This window comes from Monodelphis domestica, chromosome 3, assembly GCF_027887165.1.
Source record: "Monodelphis domestica isolate mMonDom1 chromosome 3, mMonDom1.pri, whole genome shotgun sequence".
NCBI classification, from domain to species: domain Eukaryota; kingdom Metazoa; phylum Chordata; class Mammalia; order Didelphimorphia; family Didelphidae; genus Monodelphis; species Monodelphis domestica.
The window spans coordinates 55,186,218-55,211,633 of record NC_077229.1 but is presented as its reverse complement, the minus strand read 5'-3'; the positions used below and the strand labels follow the sequence as shown (position 1 = coordinate 55,211,633).

At 38.7% G+C, this 25,416-nt stretch overlaps 1 protein-coding gene across 4 annotated transcripts in view; it reads left to right on the top strand.

Annotated features, from left to right (window-relative positions):
• The window catches only part of RIMBP2 (RIMS binding protein 2), a 576,724-nt gene that overhangs the window by 487,229 nt on the left and 64,079 nt on the right, over positions 1 to 25,416 (top strand). For all 4 annotated transcript variants that reach the window (XM_056821917.1, XM_056821914.1, XM_056821916.1 and 1 more), the window contains 2 exons: positions 4,198 to 4,307; positions 16,900 to 17,712. In XM_056821917.1, coding sequence (XP_056677895.1) covers positions 4,198 to 4,307; positions 16,900 to 17,712 — 923 coding nt within the window. The remainder of the gene's footprint in view (positions 1 to 4,197; positions 4,308 to 16,899; positions 17,713 to 25,416) is intronic.

The following is a 25,416-nucleotide window of genomic DNA, read 5'->3' as shown; positions in this document are numbered from 1 at the left end:
CAAACATTTCTGTGGCCCCACTCTGTGGTGGTCTTCTGCATACCCCCAGGGCGATAGGCAGGTGCTGAGTGGATGCTTTGGGAAAACATTATCACAAAGCTTTGTCTCCTGCAGCACACGCTGGGCCAGCCAGATCTGCCCCCTTTTCCACTAATGGGCCTGACACAGCAGAGCAGGAATATCAGACATGAAAACTCAGGGAAACACACAGTCCCCCCTGCCAGGCTCGAATTAACTTCACGCCCCCCAGAGAGGAAGGAGATCGTTTTAGGAGCAGGTGCTAAAGGCTTCTCCAGACTGCCAGTCGCTTCCCCGGCCAGCAGGAAACCAAGCAAAAATAAAGTACAATTATGCCATTAATTTATTTATTAAACTTTAATTACTAAGTTGCTGCGGATAACCAAACCCTGTACTCGGTAACTGTCTCCCATTCAAGGTTGCTTTTCTGTTGTCGATATTTCATCGGTGAATTTTTTATGGGTTTCTTTTCTTGCCTTCTCACCCCCCAGCTAATATATGTGGATGGCACATAAAATGTACCCCACAGGGTTGGACTGGGAAAGAGATTTTGCACATCTGCTTAAACTCAGGAAACTCAGTAAGATGCTACCTGGAAAAAATGGTTTTGCTTAGAAATGAAATGCCAGCAATTAAACAGGAAACCTTTGAAAAGTCTGATGGGAGGTTGGATGATACTGTGAAAAGAATAGTGACTCCAGAGGCAGAGGGCTTGGGTTTGAATCCTATCTTGTATACTAATCTCATGACCTTGGTCAAGTCACTCAATCTCCCTTGGCCTGTTTCCTCACATATAAAGTCAATGAACAAGTATTTTTAAGTGCCTACTCTATGCCAGGCTGAGACATGTAGGTGGCTCAGTGGATCGAAAACAAGGAAAAATAATTAAAATCAATTAATTAAAATTAATTTTAAAATTAATTAAGGAAAACCTGAGTTCAAATCCAGCCTCAGGCAACCACTAACTATGTGATCTTGGATATGTCTCTTTCTTTACCTTTGTCTTAATTCCCTAGAGAAGAAAATAACAAAATACTCTGGTATCTTTACTGAGAAAATCTCCTGTAAGACCAGAGAGAGATGTTTGTAGATCTTGGTTGTTGTTAAGTCATTTTTCAGTTGTGTCTGGCTCTTCATGACCCCACTTGGCGTTTTCTTGGCAGAGATACTGGAGTAGTCTGTCATTTTCTTCTTCAGCTCATTTTACAGATGAAGAAACTAAGACAAACAGAGTTAAGGGTCCATGGTTGGATTTGAATGCAGGATGCAGAGTCTTCTTGACTCTAGGCATGTTCTTTTCACTGGTATCACCTAGCTGCCCTTTTGTAGAATTTTGTGGTTGTGTAAACAGGGGAAAGGGGCAGGGATGTAAGTGATGGATTCAGTGTCAGAGGATTTGGGTCCAGATCCCAACTCTTTTAACAATCCATGTGACCTTGGGCAAGTCACTCAAGTCTCTGGGCTTCAGTTTCCCCATCTGTAAAATGAGGAGGTTGAACCTGATGACCTCTGAGGCCATTTTAAACTCTAAACTCTGGTCATATGTCAAATGTGACTTTACCTCAAAATCACCTTTCTTATAACCTTGCAAATAGATTTGAGGATCCTGTGGGATGCTGCTTCCCCCATTCCTTCTAGCACTCGGTTTCCTCTCTGGTGGCAGTTTACTCCCATCTGACTGATTTCTGTTTTTAAACTTGAGTACTGAGGAGGACACCGGTTTTAGCTGCTGACTCTAGAACATTGCTAGTTTAAATTCCCAAACTTGCTGTCATTGCTGTCTTCTCCCTTTTGTCTCTGATAAGAACCTAAAGGTCAGGGGTTTGGGGTAAGTAAATATGAGAGAAAGAGAGACAGACAGACAGACAGAGAGACAGAGACAGAGAGAGAGAGACAGATTGAGGCAGAGACAGACAGACAGGGATGGAGGGAGAGGAGTTGAGAGAGAGAAGGAAGGGAGGGAGAGACAGAACATGTCAGAGAGACAGAGACAGGCAAAGAGACAAACAGAGAGAGACAGAGAGAGAGGGGGGAGGGAAAGGGTAGTGAGAGATGGGAAGAGGGAGGAAGAGAGATATAGAAATAGAGACAGAGAGACAGACACAGAAACGAAGGGAGAGGGTAGAGGGGGGAGGAAGGGAGAGAGAGACGGAGGCAGACACAGAGAGAGACAGACAGACAGAGAGGGAAGAAGGAAGGGAGGGAGGGAGAGAAAGACAGAGAGCAATACAGAGACCGACACAGAGAGACAGACAGACAGAGGGGGAAAGGAAGGGAGGGAGAGAGAGAGAAAGAGAGTGAGTCAGAGACAGACACAGAGAGAAGAGATGGGAGTGATGGTGGCTAGGGAAGAGTTGGGTTTGTTGTTGTTGTTTTTTTTTAAGTGGAACCAGAGAAGCATTTATTAAACATCTTTCATATACAAAGCAATGTGTTGAGATGCAAACAAGAGATAGTCCAGGCTTTTAAGGAGATTGTTTTCTATATCTAAAGATATGAATGCAGATACACAAATTTATCATGATTTAAAGTAGGTTTGAATGTTAACCATTGACAGGGAATCAAGGAAGACCTCACAGAGGTGTTGATACTTGAAGTAAACCTTGAAGGATTCCAGGAATGCAAGAAAGCTTAGACAAAGGCACAGAAATGTGAGCTGGCACACACAGATCAGGGAATTTCAAAGTAAGAATATCAGTTATCAGATACAAAGGATTCAAGACTCAGTTACAAGAATTGGTTTCTCAGAGAACCCAAAGCTAAGAAGGCTAGCTAACACACTGGACCATACATTCAGGAATCAAAAAGATCTGACTAAGCAAAATTGCTGAACAAAGCTCGGTAAGATGAAATGTAATAAGAGTAAATGTAAAGTCTTAAACATGGATTCAAAAAATCAATTTCCCAGCTTCAGTACAGGGGGAATGTGGTTAGACAGAATTTTGTCTGAAGAAGATCTAGATTTTAGGAGACTGAGATCTCAATATGAGTTAAAAATGAGATGTGGAAATCATAAAGCTAATATGACCTTGGGTTGTATTCAGAGAAGAACTGAGTCCAGGAATCAGGAGATGATGGTCCCATTTTTGCTCTGACTTAGTCCAAGCATACTGAGGAAGGTCCAGAGGAGGAAAGGAAGCTAAGATTTTGAAGGAACTTTAAGCTATGCCATATGAGTATTAATTAAAAAAATTAGAAGTGTTGATCCCAGAGAAAAGAAAACTTAAGGGACCTAAAAGTATTATTCAAATATCTGTTGGGATGTTGTATTGAAGAGAGATTAAATGATTTTTTTGTATTTGGTTCCATAAGACCAATAGGTAGAAGTTTTTCATAAAGTAGTAGATTTGACATGAGGAAAAAAATACTAACAATTAGAGCAATCTAAATGGAGAATGGGATACATTAAGATCAATCATTCAACCAATAAACATTTATTAAGCTGGGTGGCTCATGGATTGAGAGCCAGGCCTAGAGACTAGCGGTCCTAGGTTCAAATTTGACCTCAGAAACTAGCTTGCTGTGTGACCCTGGGCAAGTCACTTAATTTCCATTGCCTAGCCCTTACCACTGTTCTGCCTTCGAACCAATTAATATAGTATTGATTCTAAGATGGAAGGTAAGTGTTTAAAAAATGAAATAAAATAAAATTTAATTAATTAATTTTTAAAATGTTAAATGAAATAAAATAAAAAGTAAACATTTACTAATTCAGAGTAATTCATATAAGTTCTAGGGAATCAGAGAGAGGCAAAAGACAGTCCCCTCAAGGAGTTTAGAGTCTAATGGGGAAGGTGGTGAACTCCCTTCAGTGGAGGTCTGGATGAATAAAAGCTAGGTGATCACTTCTAAATAAGAAGGGATTCTTGTTTAGCTAGAGGTTGGCCATGATTTCTTCTGAGTCAGATAGTTAGATGAATAGCCCTCATTGAGCACCTACCATGTCCTAGACATTGTGCTAAATCCTGGGGATTTAAAGAAAGGCAAAAGATAGTCCCTGTTCTTGAGGAGCATATAATCTCCTGGGGAGAAGACAACACACCCACCAAAAAACTACTTGAGTCTTTCCCATTTGGAAATGCTATGATTCATTGATCTGAGTGAAGCTAAGGAGTGACCCTAAGGAGAAGTTTGGATCTAAGTCCCCCATTGATTTGTTCTAAATTTGCTTTATTCTAGTTACAACCCCTTTGATGGACCAAATGAAAACCCGGAAGCTGAACTCCCCCTCACAGCAGGAAAATACCTCTATGTATATGGTGACATGGATGAAGATGGATTCTATGAAGGTTGTTACATTTTTTATTTCTATTTTATGTCAAATAATAAGTATTTATTTCCTCTCCCTGTCACCCCACCCCAATTAAAACAAACAAAAAAATAGAATCAAAATCCTACTCACAAATACTCATAGCCAGGAACAAGAAGAAGAAAAGTTCCACATGGGTGTAATCCAAAAATGTATGTCTCATTCTCCATCTTAAATCTCCCTCCCCTCTTTCAGGAAGTGGGGATCATACTTCATTATGAGTTCTCTGAAATTGTGCTTGGGTTTCACATTCATCAGTCAGTTCTTTCAAAGCTATTTATACTATGTTATTTTTAAAGAAATTTTTCTGATCCTGATCACTTCACTTTACATCAGTTCATACAGGTCTTCCTAGGGTTCTTTGATATGAAGGTCTTTACACTAACATGATCTCCCATTAGCAGCAAGGTCTTTTTCCTGTCACTCCTGTCTTTTTTACATCCGCCTTCTTAGCATCGAAATGTTTCTTATGAGACTACATAGTGTTATTGTGCTATTAGGATTGATTGATGAGAAAATCTATGAGAACCAACTATGTTAACAAAGCTATAATGAATTTATCCTGGACCTATGATTTCATCAGAATAGGGAACTCCTAAGAAGCAGTGTGTAGAAGGAGATAGCAAGCAGGCTTCAGAGTTCTTGTTGAGTTCAAATACATTTTTTCAATGGCTCAGTCAAGTCATTTAACGTATCAGTGTAGCTGGCAATGAACCAACAAATCAAAAAAAAAATTTGTTGAGCATGTACTATGTGTCAGGCACTGTGCCAAGCACCAGGAATACAAGGAAAGACAAAAATGTTCCCTACTTTCGACAAGTTTACAGTCCATTAGAGGGATTGAAGGGGAGACAACATGGAAACAATTATGTACAAATAAGATATATATCTAATAAATAAGGGGTAATCGACAGAGGGAAAGTAATAGCATTAAGGAGGTCCAAGATAGAAGGTGGAATTTTAATTGAGATTTGAAGTCAGAGATAAAAAAGGAAAGTTCCAAGCATGAGGGACAGCCAATGAAAAGGCTCTGTGCTTTGGAAGACCAATCAGCAGGGGCAATTGGGTAGCTCAGTGCATTGAGAGCCAGGTCTAGAGATGGGAGGTCCTAGGTTCAAATTTGACCTCAGATACTTCCCAGCTGTGTGACCCTGGGCAAGTCACTTGACCCCCATTGCCTAGCCTTTATCTATCACTCTTCTTCCTTGGAACCAATACACAGTATTGACTCCAAGGAGGAAGGTAAGGGTTTAAAAATAAAAGAAGACCAACCAGCAAGTTAATGCCATAGTCCAGGTGTGAAGTGACAAGAGTCTGCACCCACATAGTGGGAGTATCAGAAGAGAAAAGAAGCCATATTTGAGAGATGTTACATTTGTTAAAAAAATGTTTACCTTCTCAACAATGCATTTAGGGCCTAACCCTAGTAATGGGATCTCTAGATCAATTAATATGAACATCTTTATAGCTCTTAATGTATATTTCCATCTTATTTTCTTTAAAAAAATTGCAGCTGCCATAACAACATTATGTTAAGCCTATTTATTCCTGTTCATATGCATTTAATTATTTAATTTATTACTTTAGCCCGTGTAGTTCTGTTAACATACATTACTAGCACCATATTTAGCTAGATTAATCCTTAACCAGGAGATACAATCTGTTGCCAGGACCATACTCTTTCCAAAACAAGCCTTTCCAGCTTAGTCATACCTAGTGGAATTTTTGTTCCAATGCCATTACCCCTTATGGATGCAAAATTATTTCCACAGTATGATGAGTATTAAACTAAGACTTTTACAGAATATTTATGCTCTTTAAGTCATTGTTGTCTCACTAGAAACTGTGTGTTTGGATAATCTGTATGCTCAGGGTTAGATCTACTAGTAACCTCATGCAGGCATGTGGGGGCTCTCCATATGTCTATCTTATTTAATTTATCTAAGGTTCTATTAATCTCCTTAACTTCTTTCTTATTTATTTTTTAGTTAGATTTAACTAATTTTGAGAGAGGAAGATTAAAATCTGCCACTTTTATTATTTTGTTATCTATTTCCATCTGTCTCTCATTTAGTTTTTCCTTTAAAAATATGGGTGCTATAATGCGTAGTGCATACAGGTCCAATATTGATAATACTTCATTATCCATAGTAATCCTCCCCCCAACAGTTACCTTGTTCATCTCTTCCAACTCTAGCCATTTTAACCCTAACTCTGTCAGTTTGACTGCTACCCCTGCCTTCTCTGTAACAGCTGAAGCATGGTCTATTCTGTTCTTGCCTCTCACCTTCACTCTGTTTGTCTCTCATCATCAATGTGATTCTTGTAAACAATACATTGTCAAGTCCTAGTTTTACAAATGTAAAATTGATAGGACTTGGCAACAGATTAGATTTGAGGAGTGAGAGAGACTGAGAAGTCAAGGATGACACCTAAGTTATAAGCTTAGGGGATGGAAGATGATAGTATCCTTGATAGTAACTGGTAAACCAGTAAGAAAGGAGAGTTTAGGGGAGAAAATAATGAGTTTGGTTTTGTACGTGTTTTACTTAAGATATCTGCAGAACATCTAGTTGAAGATGTCCAATAGGCAGTTAAAGATGTGAGACTGGGGTTCAAGTGAGAGGTTGGGACTGAATAAATAGATCTAAGAATCATATGTATATAAAGAAGATAGTTGAATCCACAGCAGTTGATGAGATAAGCCAAAGAACATGAAGGGAAAAAGAAGAGGACCCAGGATGGAGCCTTGAGGTCAGTCATGATTAGTGGGTATGGCCTGAATGAAAACTTTGCAAAAGAGATTGAGAAGGAACAGTGAGAGAAAAGGAGAAGAACCAGGAAGGAGCAGTGTCCTGAAACTAGATAGAAGAAAGTGTAAGGGTTAAAATAGGAGTTTTGACAAAATAAGAGAGCAGCTTTTAATAACTTGTTTTAATGATAATATAGTAAGTAGAGTTGTAAATTAATATTATCCCTTTAAGCCAGAGAAAATAAAACTTCTAGCAGCTTTAAACAATTAACAATTTAGTTTAATTAAAATTAAAATAAATTAAAATTAAATTAAAAATTAAAATTAAAATTAATAAAAATAATTAAAATAGAGATAGTAAAGAATATAGTAAAATGAATATAGTAAAGGAGGGAAATATAGGAAAGAGGTAGAGAAAGAAATTTCCTAATGTCTATACTAGTTATCCTATAACTATCTAAAACTGCCTATAATTACTACCTAAAACTGCCTATATTTACCTATAGCTGCCTATAACCACCGCTAATAACAACCACCCCACAAAGTTCCAATCCAATGCAGCCCAATCAAAACCAATCCAATCAGTGTTTAATCCAACCCCAGTTAAGTCTTTCAACAAAGACCAACCATCTTCAAAAAAGTTCAAGGAAGGGAAAAAAACCTAATAGCCCAAACCAAAAGCCAAAAACCCAAAAGGCAAAAGACCCTGTAAAGGCTAAAGCCAAAAGCCCTCTCAGAGAATTCGGGCCCACCTTTATATTCCAGCAACTAAATGCCAACCACCAACGAATCATTAACCCATACCACCAGCAATCAACCCCCAATAACCAACTCATGCCCAACAGCAACTTACCCACAACCGCCACCCTGTCAGCAACTGATATCAGTCAGTCATAACAAAATTCATCTGGAAGAACAAAGATCATGAATATAAAGGGAACTAATGAAAAAAAATGTGAAGGATGGTGGCCTACTAGTACCAGATCTTAAACTGTATTATAAAGCAGTGATCATCAAAACAACATGATACGGGCTAAAAGATAGAAGGGTGGATCAATAGAATAGACTAGGGGTAAATGACCTCAGCAATCTAGTGTTCGATAAACCCAAAGAAAGCTTTTGAGAGAAAAACTCACTATTTGACAAAAACTGCTGGGAAAACTGGAAAACAATATTCAAAAATAGGTTTAGGTCAGTATCTCACACCCTATACTAAGATAAATTCAAAATAGGCATAAGACTTAAATATAGAAAGTGCTAACATAGAATAGTATGCCTGTCAAATATATGGGGAAGGGAAAAATTTAAAACCAAGCAAGAGAGAAAGAACATTAAAAGATATAAAATGAATAATTTTGATTATATTAAATTAATAAATATTAAATTTTGTACAAACAAAACCAATGCAACTAAAATTAGAAGGGTAGCAACAAAATGGAAAAAATGTATAACAAAATTCTATATATAAGGAACTAAGTCAAATTTATAAGAAATCAAGCCTTTCCCCAATTGACAATTGTTCAAGGGATATGAGTAAGCAGTTTTAGATGAAGAAATCAAAACAATCAATAATCATATTAAAAAGTGGTCTAAATCCACTCTGATTAGAGAAATACAAATAAAAACAACTTTGAGATACCACCTCACACCTAGTAGTCTGGCCAATATGACGGTAACAGAAAATAATAAATGTTTTAGGGGATATGGCAAAATTAGGACAATAATGTATTGCTGGTGGAGTTGTGAATTGATCCAATCATTCTGGAAGGCAGTTTGGAATTATGCCCAAAAGGCTTTAAAAGATTGTATACCTTTTGATCGAGCAATACAACTACTAGGTTTGTGCCCCAAAGAAATAAAAAAATGGGGATGAATCTGTTTGTATAAAAATATAGCAGTGCTTTTTGTGATAGCAAAAAAATTAGAAAATGAGAAATTGTCCCTCAATTGGGAAATGGCTGAACAAATTGTGGTATATGATAGTGATGCAATACTATTGTGCTATAAGGAATGATGAACTGCTTGATTTCTATAAAAACTAGGAAGAACTCCATGAACTCTATGAACTCATGTGGAGTGAAATAAGCAGAACCAAGACAACATTGTACACAGTAGCTGAAACATTATGAGACAATCAAATGTAATGAACTTTGCAACTAATTGCAATACAGTGATCCAGGACAGCCCCATGAGAAAAATGCTATCCACATTGAGAGAAAGAACTGTAGGAGTAGAAATGCAGAAGAAAACATATGATCTATCCCTTGTTTATATGGGTATATGATTTGGAGTTTTGGTTTTAAAAGATTACTCTATCACAAAAGGGAATAATATGGAAATAGGTATCAAGGGATAACACATGTATAGTTCAGTGGAATTGCTTGTCAGCACCAGGAGGGGTGAGGAAAGAGGGGACGAAAAGAACATGAATCATATAACCATGGAAAAATATTTTTAAAAAAAATAATAAAATTATATAACAAAGAAAGATGAAGATTGGGAAAAGGCCATTGGATTGGGTAATTAAGAAATCATGACTGACTTTGGAGAAAGCAGTTTCATTGATACTTATAAAAAGCAGTAGAACTGTAAATCTGAATTGGTAGAAATAATGTCCCATCTGGCATTCCCTATAACAATGAAATCAGATTCAAAAAGACAAAAAGGTCACCCTACTCTGTTTCCCAAGGAGGGAAGCTGCTTCTAACAAAGCACAAATATATTTACTTTGCAACCTACAGTTTTGCAGTTTTCTGAAATTAGAAAAGTTTTTAAACCAACTCAATAGTAATAATAACAGAATCTACGTGGATCAATTAAACAGTGTAGGAACTGTCTGTTGGACATTTTCAACCCGATGTCCTGAAGATATCCCAAATTCAGACCATCCAAAACTGAACTCATTATTTTCTCCCCTACACCCTCCTCTCTTACTGATTTCCCTGTGACTATCAAGGATATCACCATCTTCCATTACCCAACCTAGTGTCATCCCTGGCTCCTCAGTCTCTCTCATTCCTTAAATCCAATCTGTCGCCATGTTATCCAAGGCTTCTGTAACATGGTTAATCTTGAGTTGTCTAAATTTCAAAGGTATTAACTCACTTGCTTATGGTCACTCAAGTCATTTCATGGACTACATTTGAACCCAGGTCTTCCTGACTTCAAATTATGACTCTGTACATACCATAATATCTCAAGTACCTATGTAACATTGAAAAAATAGTAATACATATATGTGTAAGACATGTTCACTCAGTCTACAGATGCCATGTTTGCTTATTTATGGATTCACCAATGGATTTAGGGAAGGAAGGAAATAAGCATTTATTAAGCACTTACTTTATTCCAGGAACTTACAAATATGATCATATTTGATCTTCACAACAACCTTGAGAAAGTCGTTATTATTCCCATATTACTGTTGAGAAAACCTGAAGCAAATAGTCATTAAATGACTTGTCCAGAGTCATACATAGTAAGTATTTCAGGCAAGATTTGAACTCAGGTCTTCCTGACTCTATCCCAGTACTCTATCTACTGTACCACCTATCTGCCATGAAATATAACTCTATGACTCACTTGGGGTCAGGTTTCACCCTATGGGAACCACTAGGTTAAGACTTAGGTTAAATCAACATAATTAACCTATCAGGCTAATTCTTTACCAATAGAACTTTCTTTACCTACAGAACTGGGCTTTCTCCATGCCAGCTCAGAGCATACATCTGTGTAACATATCCCACATTCAAAGAAGAATATGCTTCTGAATCCTCTATTTAGTTGTTGCATAGAAACAGTAGAACTACGGACATAGCGAGCAAACCTAGAATGGAAATTTGATGATGTTTTCTATTTATGCCATTCCAAATCACCACCATACTAATCACATTTCTGCCCACTCTCAAGATAAGAACATTGGAATTTATCATACAAAAAATTGGACAACAGTCAGCCCTCATCTCAAGTATCACATTCATTTGTAGGCACAACATTTTAGAATGGAATTCCATGGAAGGACTACCATATTGGTAAAGAATATCACATTCATACCATATGGATCAGTGTAAAGAATCAGATATTTTGATTAGATATGAGAAGCATTGAGTGAAAGAGGAACATTAAAGCTATCTACAAATTGTTTGAGAGGCTACTGTATGTTTAAGGGATTCGATTTGTTTTGCTTGAGTCCCGAATGCAGTCACAAGTAATGGGTACAAAATACAGAGAAGACAATTTTAGAGCTTTTTAAGGAAAAACATCCTAACAATTAGAGACCTACAAAAGTAGACTTGGCTGCCCTAGTAGGTAGTAAACTCCTTCTCATTGGAGATTTTCAAGTAAAGATTGAATGCTCAATTTTTTTCAGTCTTATAGAGAGGATTCTTGCTCAGGAATGGGTTCAATTTAAAATACTATAAGGTCTTGTCCAGCTCTTATCCATTATGTATAGTTTTTACATTTTGTTTATAGTTTATAATGGTTTACACATTAAAATGGTGTTTACATTTGTCACATTTTCTGCTCTAGAGCTAGAAGAGAAGCAAGGAAACTTCCTAGCAGTGACTAGATGGATTAACAATCAATGGGTTTGGTTATTGGTTTCCTAAACTATTCAATTAAAGCCTAAGAAACCAATTATGTCATTTAAGTTTGCCTTTGCTAATATAAATGCTAGAAAACAACACACAGATCCTTTGATTTGGAATCATACAAACATATCCCTCTTTTCTCGCCTTTTAGCCCTTTCTTGGTGCAGCCTAGGCTCAGATATCCTAAAAGGTTTTGGCATACTCTCAAGTCATCTCTGTTAGCCTTGTGCATGACTTTCTGAGTCATTTCCCAAGAACCTATTCACTTTTTAATGCAATGTTTCTGTTTCCATCTTCAAAATAATTCCAAGGCAGCTGGTAGCAAAAGAGTGAATCCTTGGCATAAATTACCATTCTGGTACTGATTCGCACAAGAACATGGGATCCATGCCCAAGAACAACTGCCAATGAGCAGCACTTTGGTTGCTTGGGAAGCCCTCCTTAGTCATTGTTGAAACCTAAACACATGGGTACCCATGGCATCCCCATCACCATAAGAATGGCAAGTGGTAGCAACATCTCTGTAGTCTTCTCTGAGCAGTCAGGATCAAGGACAGGGATGGCTGTAAGTTGACCCAAAATTCAGCACAGGAGACTCATGATACGTTGGTTGGAACTATTGCCACCACTCCCGGAGACTGTCCCGAACCCATCTTGAGCTCCAGTGTTAGTCTGTCACATCCCAAATTGCCTGCCTTTCAGGTATCTCTCCAACCATGAATATGAAGAAATCATTTGGAGACAGATTCTCGCTCTGTCTCTCCCATGCCCATGACTTTACAAGTCTGGGTTGAGGCTTTGCCTGAGGGATGCTGTTGTGTCCAGCTGCTCCTTTGCTCCTTACTACCAGTGTGACTTGGGGGCAAGGCACTTCCCCTCTATGTGATTCAGTTTCCTTACCTTTTTAGGAGTATCCCAAATCCCACCTTCTTCAGGAGGCATTTCCCAGTCTCACCAACTACCACTGCCTTCTCCTTTGAAGTTCTCTTCCATCTACTCCATCTATATAATATGTTTAGCTGGGAAGCTGGGTAGTACAGTGGAAGGTGTGTTGGACCTGGAGCAGGAAGACCCGAGTCCAAATCCTACCCCAGAATACACACTTAGCTGTGTGACTCCAGGAAGTCACTTTTTCTTCCTCAGTTTTCTCATCTGTGAAATAGGATAAGTATAGCATCTATAGGGTTGTCGTGGTGATCAGATGTAATAAATAATACGTAACTTAAAGGGTTATACAAATACCAGCTTATTATTGTCATCATCACTGTTATTATTATTAGTATGTGCCTGCCTAGTAATTTGCATGTTGTCTTTGCCATTCAAATGTGTGAACTTCTTGAGAGCAGGGACCCTTTCCCCCCCCCCCTTTCTTTGTATCACCAGACTTTAGCGCATATATCACTGACAGAAGAAGGAAATTTCTTGGATGTAGAAAATCACATCCTGTTGATATCATTTTTCATTACTTTTTTATGTGGAGGATTAGGTTGACACTTTTTTGCTCCCACCAAATATTTGATTACATATTAATAAACTCCTAAAGTGCTTAATAAATGCCTATTGTCTGACTGAGATCTAAGTTGGACTAGATTTCCTTCAATCTCTAACTCTGGTGAATCTATGCTCCCAAAAGCATTTTGACATAATCATGCAGAATTACTGGTTTTCTATATAATTAATAACTGGTTTCTATAGTTTTATTTATAATGAATAACTAGTTTATATAGAACCCTATAAAGAATAAATAGTTTTCTATATGATACGTTAAAGTTTGTGAAGCACTTTGTGAAAATGATCTCATTTAATTCTCATAGTAATAGCAATAATAATAATAGTTGTGCTTTGGGGTTTGCTAAGATTACAAATATGATCTCATTTGAAACTTAAAGCAGTCTTGGGAGATAGGTACTATTATTGTCCCCATTCTATAGATGAGGAAATTGAGACAGAGAAAGATTTAATGACACAACTAGTAAACGTCTGTGAGAAGATTTGAACTTGGGACTTCCTGGATCCATGTCCAATATTCCATCCACTACCTTAGTTGGATTTAGGGTGAGCAGTTAAAAAAAGTTGCAGAAAGGCAGATTTCAATTCACTATATAGATGAGAGTGGTCCAAAAGTGGAATGAGTGCTCTGAGGAGGTTCTCCATCACTCAAGGTCTTTAAGCAAAGCTGAATGACCACTTGGGTTTTTTGTTTGTTTCTTTCTTTATTTTAAATTTGTTTGTCTGTTATATTAAAATTCTCAGGTAACTCCTTCCCTCCTTCTCCTCTCTATACTAGAGAAGATATCATTTGACAAAAAGTTATAAGTATGTATAAAACTATGTCTTGTTTCTGCTTATCAGTTCTCTCTTTGGAGGTGGACATATTCAAGGTGGAACAACTACTCATTAATGACACCGACACCATAGAAGGGATTCTTGGAGCTATTGGACTCGGTGGTCTTGGAAGTTCCTTCCAGCTCTATAAGATTCTACAATTCTATGATAATCTTTCTGCTCAGGCTCTGATTTCCTACCAGGCTACACCTCTAAGGTTTCTCTTCTGTGCTTCTAGAAGTGATACTTGTACATAAAAAGGAGTAACAGAGGTCCATTGGTCAGAGGTGCATCACCCTCTTCATTCTTCTGAATAAATCTGATTGTTCCTAGATTCCAAAATTATTCCAGCCCTACCTCTGACTGTGTGGCCCTGAATAAACTGATTAACCCCTCTGAGCTCTAGACCACTCTCTAAGATCACACTCTAAGGGATATTCCCTATACCAGTGGAAGTAGAGGGTTAGTCCTTATCTCTGTAATAATATATAACATCTATGTAGCCTTTTAAGATATGGTACCATTTGAGCCTCTCAACAACTCTGTACAGTAGATGCTCTTATTAGCCCTCATTTTATAGATCAGGAAAATTGGGGTGCTAAGGCTAAGTGATTTGCCAGAATCACAGTGGCAGTAAGTATCAAACTTTGGATTTAAATTCTTGCTCAGGCTCTAGACCCAGCATTCTTTTGATGGTACCATCATTCAAGGATCACCCTATAACACTAAAATTAATATATAGTAACTCCAACTATTATATTTTATAAGATTTATTAATATCTTGTGTGACCCTGGGCAAGTCACTTGACCCCCATTGCCTAGCCCTTACCACTCTTCTGCCTTGGAGCCAATACACAGTATTGACTCCAAGACGGAAGGTAAGGGTTTAAAAAAAAAAGATTTATTAATATCACTAGAAGTAAATGAATAAAAAGATCTAACAAAATAAAACCACATGCCCAAGCTAATCTACCTTCTCAAAGAGCCCACTCCACCAAAGCCGCAACAGGAAGACAAGAGGAGGAGAAACAGGAAAAAGGAGAATTTATGTCCTGCCTCCATCAGTATGTAACAACAGGAGGAGAGTGGGGTGCTGGGAAGTGGAGTTCAAGGGTACAAGATTTCTAATTACACAACCCCTAGCCAAGGTGTGAGAGACTCATTGCTGGGTTGGCTGAAGGGTGAAGAATTTTTTTGTAGAAACTCCTGAATACTGTTTACAAAGTTATAGAGTTTCTGGGATCTGCTTTGGTGGAAAGAATGCCCACATTGATGAAATAAGAGATAAATGAAGAATTGATGTATCGATTAAGAGGATTAAAAGGAAGCGTTTGTATACTTGTTTTTACCATGGGAAAAAATGAGTGTTTCAGCTTTTAATTGCATTTTACAACACTGCTCAACATAGCTATAACAAGCATCTTGGGCACCCAGCATAAACTTCCCCAAAATGTCCCTGGAGCAAACAGAATGAAACATAGCTACCAATCAACTTTAAAAGAAAAAGTCCTTCGAAAGAGAAGGGATACAATCTTCTTGCTCAGTAGCTGTTAAGCTTAGTTTTGTTTCTAGGTGAATTCAGAAGGGACCTCAAAGGCCATTTAGTCCAACAATCTTATTTTACAGATGAAGAAACTGAGGTTCAATGGGGGTAAAGAGACTTAGGATCATAAGCTCATATACCTAGAGAGAGAGACTATCTAGTACAGTTTCCTCATTTGATAGAGGAAAGAACTGGAAAGTTAAATAGCTTACCAGAGATCATATGGATAGTCAGTGTTAAGAAATGATGAAAGAGGGACAGCTAGGCAACTCATTGGATAGAGAGCCAGTCCTGGAGATGGGAGGTCCTGGGTTCAAATATGACTCTAGATGCTTCATAGCTGTATGACCCTGGGCAAGTCATCTCACTCCAAACTGCCCAGTTCTTATCTCTCTTCTTCCTTGGAACTGATACTCAGAATCAATTTTAAGACAGAAGGCGAGTGTTTCAAAAAAGAGAGAGATGATAAAGGAGCACAAATGTCATCCAAGTCTATTAAGCTTCAAGGTCCTTGGGCAGGTCCTAATTATAGCCTTTCTGTCAAGTTGACAAGTCAACAAACATTTATTGAGTTATTATTTGCCAGATTTTATGCTAAACAATGGGAATACTTAGCAAAGAAAAGCCACAAACTAAAATCTCTGCTCTCAAGAAGCTCACAGTCTATTAGGAAGAGTCACAATCCAAATAAATTGGTACAAATAAGATGTGCATCCATTTCCAATTTATTATATATGTATATGCAACATATAAATATATATATATATACATATGTTTATAGATGACAAACTGAAAATATTTGACAGAGGAAAGACACTAGCATTACCAAGTATCAGAAAAAGGTTTTTTTGTAGAAGGTGGTATTTTATCCGGGGCTTAAAGAATGCCAAGAGGGAGAGAATTCTAGGAATGAGAAAGACAATAAAAATGCCCAGAATCAGGGGGAAGGCTGGGGTCAATGGGTTGGATCTTGTAGGAGAAAAAACCTTTCTGAGCAACAATTCTCTCTTTTTTGAGCCCTTACCTTAGAATCTATGCTGTGTATAGATTCCAAGGTAGAAAAGTGATAAGGGCTAGGCAATTGGGGTTAAGTAATAGCCCACAGCTAAGGAGTATCTGAGATCAAATTTAAGCCCCAAATCTCTGTCTCCAGCCCTGGCTCTCTATCCATTGTGCCACCCAGCTGCCCCGTAAATATCGATTCTAAGAAAGAAGATAAGGGTGTAAAAATAAAGAAATAATCACTCTGGTTCTCAACTTTCCTAATGTGTTTCTGGCTATCAAAACAGTGTATCAAGACAAGGCAAAACTGGAATTGTATTCTTTGGGTGGTAATGCGGTCCTTGTCCTCCCTCAACAGGAGAACTCCTAGATGGGCAGAGAGGACTGGTCCCTTCCAACTTTGTGGATTTTGTCCAAGATAATGAATCCCGTTTGTCCAACACACTGGGGAGTGAACAGGATCAGAATTTTATCAACCATTCTGGTGTGGGCTTGGAAGGAGAGAGCATCCTCGATCTAAATTCACCCACCCAAGGAGACTCCAGCATCATCAACAATGGGACTGGGACGCTGGATGTGAACATTGATGAGATCGGAGAAGACATTGTGCCTTACCCTAGACGAATCACCCTTATCAAACAACTAGCCAAAAGTGTTATTGTGGGCTGGGACCCCCCAGCTGTGCCACCAGGATGGGGGACAGTGATCAGCTACAATGTCCTTGTTGACAACGAGACCCGCATGAATCTCACCCTGGGGAGCAGAACTAAAGCCCTGATAGAAAAGTTGAACATTGCAGCCTGCACATACCGGATCTCCGTGCAGAGCATCACGAACCGGGGGAACTCGGATGTACTCCAGTGCACCCTGCTCGTGGGCAAGGATGTTATCGTGGCCCCTTCCCACTTACGGGTGGACCACATCACTCAAATTTCGGCTGAGCTCTCCTGGCTCCCAACCAACAGCAATTACAGCCACGTCATCTTTCTCAATGAGGAGGAATTTGACATCGTCAAGGCTGCAAGGTATAAGTATCAGTTTTTTAACCTGAAGCCCAACATGGCTTATAAAGTGAAGGTTTTGGCTAAACCCCACCAGATGCCGTGGCAGCTTCCTCTGGAGCAAAGAGAAAAGAAAGAGGCCTTTGTGGAGTTTTCTACTCTTCCAGCAGGTTGGTCCCATTTTCTCCCTTTTATTTAATTCAGTGGCCATGTATTAACATATTGGTTAGAGACACTGTGCTAGACACTGGGGATACATAGATAATTATTATTTATTATCATTATAGTATTATTTTATATAGTAATATAAATATTATTTCTACATTATATTTATATGATTATCATACTTATTTATATTATATTGTTATAATTATATATTGATATCTATATAATATATATCTTATGTATTATTTATATAAAATATCTAACAATAATTATTGAAGAAAAAATATTAACACTAACACTCCAGGTGCCAGTGTTTTGGGCTCATCTTCCAGAAACCATTTTATTTTATTTAACATGAATCTAATAGCCAGACATTTCTAGCTTGGAGGGAGAGATGGCCAAACTGGAATAGTCCTCCATGCCCATCAACATAGCTTTCTGCCCCAAGATAATTTTAGGTAATCTTTATTAGAATCTTGAGCCCCCCAAAAAAGAGCTCAATAAGTAAAATTACTGTTGGGGTTTACATTCCAGAATTTTCTCCTAACCAAGTCACCATCTCATTCATCCCATTCCCTAGTGGAAGGGATGAGATGTCAGAATGAAGCATCTTTCCTGAAGAGGGGGCATAAGACTGCCTCCCTTTCACAGGAATAGAGGGTACTTCCCTTAGATGGGTCCTTTAGGGGTGGAGAAGGCAATGATGCAAATGATGCAAGAGTTATTCTCTTGTCTGAAGATTGGATACCTTCCCCTTAATCCACTTCTCTAAGAAAAGCCCTTTTGTCCATGACTTATTCAGCTTTCTAAGGATTTTGGAAAGAGCTTTTGAAAACAAAGACGGTTTTTAATTAATATTTCTAGAGAAACTAATAAGGAGGTTTAAATATGTTCCTACATCCTTGTCCTCAACAGGAGAACTACTAGATGGGCAGAGAGAACTGGTCCCCTCCAGCTTTGTGGATTTTGTCCAACACCCGGGGGAGTGAACAGGATCAGTCCCTGCCTCTGGTGGTTTCTATTCTATGGGGCAGATAGGGATATATCTCAGACAATAGTAAAGCAAGGGAGGGTGAGATAAGTGAAAGAGACCCCTATCAGTTATGGATATAGGAAAGATACTGTATGGCCCCAGGTAAGAGATATTATAGATAGAGTGTATATAGGTAGGGGAGATTAAGGGTTTGGGGAGGATGCAACAGAGTACCAGCTAATAGTAATAATACAAGGAAAGGTGCTATAGATGGGAGAGAATACCATCAACAAAGGATAAAGGGAAGATAACTGCAGAGAAGAATACCATAAGAATTTGAGTGTTATAGAGAACATAGGACAGTATCAGAAAGGGGGCAGGGATCACTCTGGATAATGAACAGGATAAGTTCACTATTGTCTGAAGGGAGGAGAGACATCAGAAGTTTTATGCAAGAGGGGTAGCATGACCTGAGCCATGAGGGAAGAAGCTGCACAGATGTGTCATAGTTAGCTGTCCCCAGAACTACTTGTCCAATTCACCTAAATCAGTGATGGCAAACCTTTTAGAGATTGTGTGCCATGTCCCACCCTCTCCCCCTCCAGAGACTACATGCCATGCCCTACCCTACCCAGACCAAGTGCCACATGTGCCCTGCCTCCCCCCTTATCCCACACTGGGGAAGGAGGAAGAGCTCCGATTGGGGTGCTGGGCAGAGGGGTAGGTGAAATGAGGAATGTTCTTAGCACCCATAGAGAGGGGGAGGGAAGTGGCTGGAGTGCTCCACTATCCTCTAGCTCTGATGCTTGTGAGCCTCACATGTTATCCCCTATGTGCTCCTGTTGGGCAGAGAGGCAGGTGATATGAAAAATGTCATCAGTCATGGTGGAGAGGGGGAAAGAAGCAGATCCACCTGAGTCCCTCTGCCTTTTTAGTAATTAACTTTGTTGGGTGACAATGCTGATGCCCACAGAGAGTGCTCTGTGTGCCCTCTTTGGCACATGTGCCATATGCTTGCCATCACAGACCTAAATTGTAGAGCATGGATCTTCAGGGAGTTTATGTTCTTTTTGTGGGGTAAAGAGGGAACCATATGAATACAGAGATATAAAATATATCCAGGGTAAATGCAAAGTAATGTGTGGGGTATAGATAGGGATCCTTACAATTGAGAAAATCAGAAAAGGCTTCATGAAGGAGGTGACACCTGAGCTGAGCCCCTAAGGGAGCTCAGGATTCTAAGAGATAGAAGAGAAGAAAGAGGGGCACCTTATGTGCAAAGTCTCAGAAGTGGGAGATGGAATGGATTGGATGAGGAATAGTAAATGGGCAAGTTTGACTGAATATACCAAAAGGTGGTGATAAAAGTGTGATAACCTGGAAGGCCAGACTGGAGCCAGGCAGTGGAGACATTAACCAAACAGTTTACATTTTATACCAGAGACAAATGAATCTTGGATTCATTCTGTGTGGTAGAGAGGGCTGAATTTGATTTTAGGGGACTTGGATTGGAATCCTGGCTCCCTCATTAATAGCTGTGTGATTCTGGACAAATCATTTAATTCTATTTGCCTCTATTTCTTCATCTGTAAAACAAGCTGGAGAAAGAAATAATAAACCACTCCTGTATCATTGGCAAGAAAAATCCAAATGGGGTCATAAAGAGTTGAATACAACCACACAACAAAATGTACTAGGCTTTGTGCTTTACAATTATTATCTCATTTGATTCTCACAACAACCCTGGGAGGTAGGCGATAGTATTATCTTCATTTTACTCTTTGGGAAACTAGGGCAAATAGCGGTTGTGTCTTGCCTAGGGTCACACAAATAGTATCTGAGGCTAGATTTGAATTTAGGTCTTCCTAACTTCAACCACAATTCATTGTGCCATCAGAAAACTTACTTTTCTCCGTCTTTCTCTCCTCCCTCTTTCCTCTTTCCTCCCACCCTCTTTCTTCTTTCTCTGTCTTCTACTCTCTATGCTTCTTCTCTTTGCTCTCTCTCTTCCCCATCTCTCTGTCTCTTTCCTTCTCTCTCCCCCCTCCTTGTCTCCCCACTTTTCCCTGATTCCCCTCTCTCTCCTCCTCCTCCTCTCTCTCTCTCTTCCTCCTTTTCTTCCTCCCTCTCAGTTGGATTCACATCACAGTTTTCTTTTTAAATTATTGACATTCATACTTATGGGTATCCATGCTTGCCATTCAAATTCCAGCTTGTATTCACATAGTGCCCATATTCAAAGGGATAAAATACAAAGTTCCACTCCATATTCGCATATATGTAATAGAAAAATTCATAAATGTGGAAGCAGAACACCTGATTTTGAATGATGGCTCTGGTACGTACTACCAGAGTGCCCTTGGGCAACACACTTGGCCACACTTTCTATCTCTCCCCTTCTCTGACCATGAAATCCCTTTTACCTCTAGAATTCTGTGATTCTATGCCCCCTCCTAGTTTAACAGTACTCTACCTTCTTTAAAGGAGGATCCCTGGGAAATTAAACCCCAAAGACCACAGTCCAAATGAAAGTGTTTTTGGTGATAGACAGAGATATTGTTAGCTAGACAGTGCCAGTATGAACCATCCCTGACTCCAACTGAATCTGCACTGAGTTCAAAGCTGGGGCTGCTCAAGCCAGGGCTAGATGGGGAGGGGATGTAGAATTTGGGCTTAAAAATCTAGAGACTCACTTAGAATAGAGAGATGTGACCACTTGATATCCCCAATTGCATTGGAAAGTACAAATTCCCCACCCCCATTGCATTGGAAAGATCCTCAAGAAAGTTTCTGTAGGATATAGAGCTAGAATGGCCCTTAGAACTCACCTAATTTTCCAGATGAGGAAACTGAGACCAAGATCAGGGAGGTGACATGGTTAGTAAGGGAGAGAGCTGAGATGAAAACCCAGGTCAACCCACTCAAAATCCAGTGCTCTTCCCAATACACATCAATTACCATTACTAATTTAATATTTTTAATTCTAAAAATGCCCAGAGCCTCTGGGTGTTATAAAATCCTGTCTGTGTGTATAAGAGAGTCCAGATATAGTAGGGGACTGGAAAGAGATCATGGTATTTCCAAAGGACTGTGATATATAAAGGATCCCTTTGATCCTAGGGCACAAGAAAGCAAGCCATGTATTTTGTTTCTTTGAGTAAGCAGAGAAAAGCCCCCTAATTCCAAAATGGTAATGACAACAATAATAATTATAATAATCTCCAAATCCATTGGTGGGCAACTAGGTAGCATAATGGGTGCACTGGGACTGGAATCGGGAAGATCTGAGTTCAAAATTGACTTCAGAAACTCATTAACTGTGAGACCCTGGGCGAGTTGCTTAACCCTTTTGCCTCAATTTCCTCATTTGTAAAATGAGCTAGAGAAGGAAAAGGCAAACCACTCCAATATCTTTGCCAAAAAACTCCAAATGGGATTACAGAGTCAAACACAACTGATATGACTGAACAACAAGATCCATTGGAAATATGGGTAGTTCAGTGAGCAAACATTAGGAACTGAGCCTGCCTGATTCCCCTCACAGGGAGAAAGGTCAAGGAAAACAGGATGAGGTCACCCTATAGAGGAGAAAGGCACCAAGCTGAATAGAGGGTAGATTTAGTTCTGCTTTACACACATTAAAGGAAGGGAGCCAAGCTGAATTGAGAGTAAAATTGGTTCCACTTTACACACATCAGGAGAGTTTTCTCCTCAGGAACCTAGGGTTAGAGTTAGAAAAATGAGTTTCTACTCCCTCCACTCCTCTACGACACACAGTCACATCCTTTTGACTCCATGGGAGAGTGGGAAGAGCTCAAGCCCAGAAGTCAGGGGACCTGGGCTCAAATCCCAACTCTACCATTGTTCATTGCTAAACTTTTCTGGGCCTCAGTTTCCTCATCTGAAAAATGAAGACACTGAATTTGAGCCAGCTCTAATACTCCTTGACAAGAAGAGGTTCTTGACCTGTCTATGGGTAGATTTCAGAGGGTCAGTGAATCTGGATGGGTGAAAAAATTATTTCATTTTTAATAACCTCTGACTGAAGTTTAGCATTCCAATGCTTCAATTGTGAATGAAGGCTATTATTCTGAGGTTTCTCCAGGCTGCCGCAGGGGTCCATGTAATAAAACAAGGTTAAAAGCCCCTGCAGTAAAGGATGTGGTGTTGTGAAAGCAAGTGAGGGAGGAGAAATTATGCTTTGAAACAATCCTGGGGACAAGAAGAGGTGATATCGTTTACTTAGGTTCTCAACGCTTTTTCTTCTTCTTTAACCTGACAAAGAAAAGTGCAGCAAGTGGGTGGGGGGTGATGAGCAATGGTAATAATGATGGGAGGCAGAGAAATTCCAAGGAACAGCTTTTCTATATCATCTCTCACTTACTTATCCCTTTTACCAAACCTTCACCATCTGTTTTCTTATTCCCATGTTGCCCATGACTCCCACTTAACATTTAATGCTAAAATCAATTTTTGTTGTTCAGTCATTTGTCATGTCTAGCTCTTTGTGACCCCATTTGTGGTTTTCTTGGCAGATACTGGAATGCCATTTCCTTCTCTTATATCTTACTGGTCATCTTACATAGGAGGAAACTGAGGCAAACAGGCTTAAGTGACTTGACTAGGGTCACAAAGCCAGTTAAGTGTCTGAGGCCAGATTTGAACTCAAAGGAATGAGTCTTTCTGACTCCAGGACCTTGCTGCTAAAATCAATACTAAATAAATAAACTCAAAACAGATCTATATCTACACACAGTCTGCAGTCTGTGTATAGATATAGTCTGTGTGGCAAGACAGTCTGCCTGTCTTGCCACAGTCATTGGCAATTTACAGCAATAAAACATTCAGATAGCATGTAAGCCCTTTCAGAGGACAGGCTTATTTTAGCACAGTGTCTAGCATATACTCAAATGCTCCAAAGGATGTGAGTCTCCTTGATGCTGTTTTCCCTACAAAATCTACTTATATTAGCCTATCCTGTGCAATTTCTCCAGCTCATTCTGGTAGTTTGCCAGGCAGACTGGGATCCATCTTGAATTTCCATTAGCATCTTGAGACTACCAGTGACATTTACACTATCCTCAAAGGTGCTTAATATGTGTTAGTCCCTGAGCTAAGTACCAGAGTATTGGAGGTACAAAGAAAAAACCAAAAGCCTCCCTCCTTGCCCTCAGGGAGTTTACATTCTAATTTGAGCCACCAAATGTACAGATGTAGTTATGTACAATATGTTTTCTACCTCATGAGCTTGGGCATCTCCATTTTACAAACAAGGAAACTGAGGCTGAGAGACTCATTGAATTGCTCAGAGTCACACAGGCTGGTAAATGTCTGATTCAGGATTTGAATTCAGGTCTTCCTAACTATTAATATAATATAATATAATATAATATAATATAATATAATATAATGTAGTATAGTATAATATAATATAATGTAGTATAGTATAATATAATATAATATAATATAATATAATATAATATAATATAATATAATATAATATAATATAATATAATATAATATAATATAATATAATATAATATAATAATATAGTATAATAACATAGTATAATAATATAGTATAGTATAATATAATATAGTGTAATATAATATAATATAATAAATATAATATAATATAATGATATAGTATAGTGTAATATAATATAATATAATTAATATAATATAATATAATAAATATATCATAATATAACATAATACAATGTGATGTGATGTGATATAATATATAATATGATGTGATATAATATTATATAATGTAATATGATGTGATATGATATAGCATAACATAATATAATGTAATATAATATAACATAATATATGATATAATATTATGTGATATAATGCAATATAATATGTTATTATATATAGTGACACTACCCTAGCTGCCTCTGATGATGTGAGAAAAGGAGGAGGAGGAGAATGAAAGGTGAAGAGGGATCTAATTTGCTGACATATTGATTAAGTGAAGGACCACTGACCAAGATATGTCTAGATAGGTGATTTGGAGCTAGATTATGAAGTGCCTTGACTGTAAGGGTCAGGAGTTATACTTTCTTTGCTCTATAAACAATGATGAGCCCCTCAAAGTTTTTTGAGTAGAGCATGTGTGTGCTCCATGCGGGGCATTAAGATGATGGCTCAGACAAGAGGAGTGGAGGATGGATTTGAAAGAGATTAAATCCTGGCTGGATGTAGCAGCTATATGCCCTGTTGTTAGGGAGGTTGAGGCTGGGGGATCACTTGAGCCAAGGAGTTCTGAGCTGCAATAGGTTTAAAGCCAGTCAGTTATCCCCATGAGTCTTGCATCAATATGGCAAACTCCTATAAAAGCCGAGACACCAGGTTGTCTCACCCCAGCTGCACCCATTAGAGAACATCAGGGTAAAGCTTCTGTCCTGTTCTGAACTAGGATTGAGCTCATGAGTGATCATTGCATCTAGGTGAGATAAGGAGATTTAATCTCTTGCCTACAAAAGTAAGGGAGGGATGGAGAAGATAGAATAGAAATGAAAAGATCCGTTAGTGTAATAATCGAGTAGGTGAGAAAAGAGCATGAGCTCCGGTAGTGATGGGGATTAAGAGATGGGTAGTGGTGATGGGAATTAAGACACAGCAAAGCTCTGAGAACCTAAGGAAGGAAGAGCATTTGGAAGGGGGAAGTAGTTGGCAATGTCAACCATTGCAGGAGTCAAGAAGGGTAAGACCTGAGAACTGGCTTT